We start from the raw sequence: 2,681 nt of genomic DNA on the forward strand, positions 1-2,681 counted from the left end.
ACGTAGCGTATTTTAACTTGTGTAACTATTTTGATCCAGATATACGCAAAATGTTTATAGGAGAAAAAAAGGTTACGAAGAAAAGAAAATAGTAAAAGGTGAAAAAGGTTACTCACACGCATCCTCTGACTCTGACTATTGAGAGATATATTTCCCCTTGCAGTAAATAAAAATCTATGGCTTTGTTGGGAAGAAGAAAAAGTCAAGAGTGAACTCGTAATCTTTGTCGGGAGAGAGCAACAGGCTTTTGATGTTGTAACATTATACTATTATTATTATAAAAAAAGCAAATAGTTTTAGTATGAATTACAATCATACTTAACAACAAACCCCGTTTTGGTTTTTTAATTTTTTTTTGTATAAATGATAAAGATGGACAAAGGACAAGCCATTAATACTGATCTGAGAATTTTTAAGGAAAAGAAGATAGAAACAGAGAGAGAGACGACTCCAGAGTCGAGTCCAGACAGAACTGTCTCCAGCTACAAGAGACAACAGAAAGATCCCAACAGCCTTAAAAAATCGACTGAATAAGAAAACAACCTTCCAAAGCTAAATGGTTTGAGAGACAGAAACAGAGGCAGAAACAGGAAAACAGAGCGAGTAAGATAAATGGAAAGACAATGTGAAGAAGAAGAAATGGAGACAAAACTGAGACGAAGTTTCATGGGCTATAGTAGAAGAGCTGGTCCTTCTACTCCTCCACCCACGTGGCGGCTCGAGTTTTCGCCGCCGCGAGTCGGAGCTTCCTCCGCCGTCGTCGAGACGAAGGAGTTTTTGGCGAATTCAGAGGTTTCTGTCCGGAAATTGTGTGCTGATTTGTGGGAAACTGAACAATTCCGGCAAAGAATTGAGCTGCGACATTGTCGACGAAGGGATTCAGATGTTGAACCACCTTCCCGTAGTCCGCTTCACGATCATCAGGTAAACAATTTTGGCGTTTTTGATTTGCTTGAATGTTTTTGACGGGTTTATGTAGGGTTTTAGTCTTCTTGATTTGGTAGGTCGTAAAGTTGTGATCTTTATTCCACCGGAAAATTCTCATTTTTGCGCAAATTCCACCGAGAATATCTCAAAGTGTTGTTCTTTATGATGGGTCTTTAGGAAATCTGGACTATGCACAAATTTCACTGGACAAATCTCATGGTCGTAAAGTTGTGATCTTTATGATGGGTCTACCAGAGCCCTTGATTTTAAGTGTGTTTAGAATTTGAACGTTTTGTGGGAAAAAAATGTCATAGTTAGTTTTAATTTGCAGCCACCAAGTAGAGGTAGCTTTAGGAGGCAAATTGCAGCAACTGATGATCATAGAAATGGTGATCTGTTGCGACCAATCTCTCCTGCAAGTTGCAGCAGTAGTTCATTGGAGGTGAGAAACTGTCTTTTGCTCTTTGTTCACTCTAAATGTAACCAAGGAAATGCTTTTTAACAATCTTGTTTTTTGAGCTGGATTTGGTGTGTGTTGGCTTAATGTACTTGTAGGTTGTGGTGCGTAAGCCAGCGTTTAGTCAGACAGGTTCTTCTGCGGTTAAGTCTGCGAGCTATGGTTTGGGTTCCTCATCAAAGCTTCTCAAGGTGCTAAACCGGATATGGAGTCTCGAAGAACAGAATACTGCTAATATGTCTTTGGTTAGAGCTCTAAAGATGGAGTTGGATGAATGTAGAGCCGAGATTAAGGAGGTACAGCAACGGGAGAAGCAAAGCGATAGGCGACTGAGGAAGAATAAAGAAGAAGAAGAGGTAAAAGATGTGTTTCGATCTATAAAGAGGGAGTTAGATGATGAGAGAAAAGTCAGAAAGCAGTCAGAGACTTTGCACCGGAAGCTAACACGAGAGCTTTGTGAAGCGAAGCATTGTTTGTCAAAAGCTTTGAAAGATCTTGAAAAGGAGAGACAAGAACGTGTTGTTGTTGAAAATCTCTGCGATGAGTTTGCAAAAGCGGTTAAAGATTATGAAGATAAGGCGAGAAGAATTGGGAATAAGTCACCAGTGAGTGATAAAGTAATTGTGCAGATTGCAGAAGTGTGGAATGACCAGAGATTACAAATGAAGCTAGAGGAAGATGATAAAACATTTTTGCGAGCTAAGGAGAAGAGTACATCACAGTCAAGTAAAGGAAGTGGCTTGAGAGCAAAACGAGATGATTCGGTTTCTATGCATCAAAGGGTTTGCTTGAAGGAACTCGAAGAAGGGCTTGAAAAGCGAACAAGAAGAGATAACAAATTGCAGCTTAAGAAGAAGAGCTCATGCCAAGTTTTTAATCTATCTATGTCTTCGGAAGGAGATAAGATTCATCCAGAGAGTAGTCCAAGGAACGTTGATGATCATGAGAGTCAAGAAAAGTCTAGAACTTTCTCGAAGATTCTTCCGAGAAATGTGAATGTGATGATCAGAGAGGATAATCATCGTACTCTCAAGGATAAGCTGATGGAAGCTCGTGTCGAGAGTCGACGTTTACGTTCTTCTTTGAAACCAGAGTGATCCGGCTCAAGCATGAACCAATTTGATAACTCGTGTCTCATGTTGGAGTAATTATTTGGTTGTGGTTAATATTAATGCTCGTTAGAAAAACTACGCTAAACACTTAAATATTTCATTTGTCCCCGTGACACAAAAAAAAAAAAAAAAACTAATTTTGTCAACAGTTCACATACATTGACATTGAACACAACTCCGGTCAA

General features: G+C 39.4%; 1 protein-coding gene across 1 annotated transcript; it reads left to right on the forward strand.

Moving 5' to 3' along the window:
- Positions 1 to 2,681, forward strand: LOC110229569 (uncharacterized protein At5g41620). The gene is made up of 3 exons (XM_021030166.1): positions 1 to 924; positions 1,259 to 1,369; positions 1,483 to 2,681. The coding sequence occupies exons 1-3, from the start codon at positions 613 to 615 to the stop codon at positions 2,479 to 2,481; spliced, it is 1,422 nt and encodes a 473-aa protein (XP_020885825.1). The 5' UTR covers positions 1 to 612; the 3' UTR covers positions 2,482 to 2,681.

This window comes from Arabidopsis lyrata (assembly GCF_000004255.2).
Source record: "Arabidopsis lyrata subsp. lyrata unplaced genomic scaffold ARALYscaffold_4, whole genome shotgun sequence".
Taxonomy (NCBI): domain Eukaryota; kingdom Viridiplantae; phylum Streptophyta; class Magnoliopsida; order Brassicales; family Brassicaceae; genus Arabidopsis; species Arabidopsis lyrata.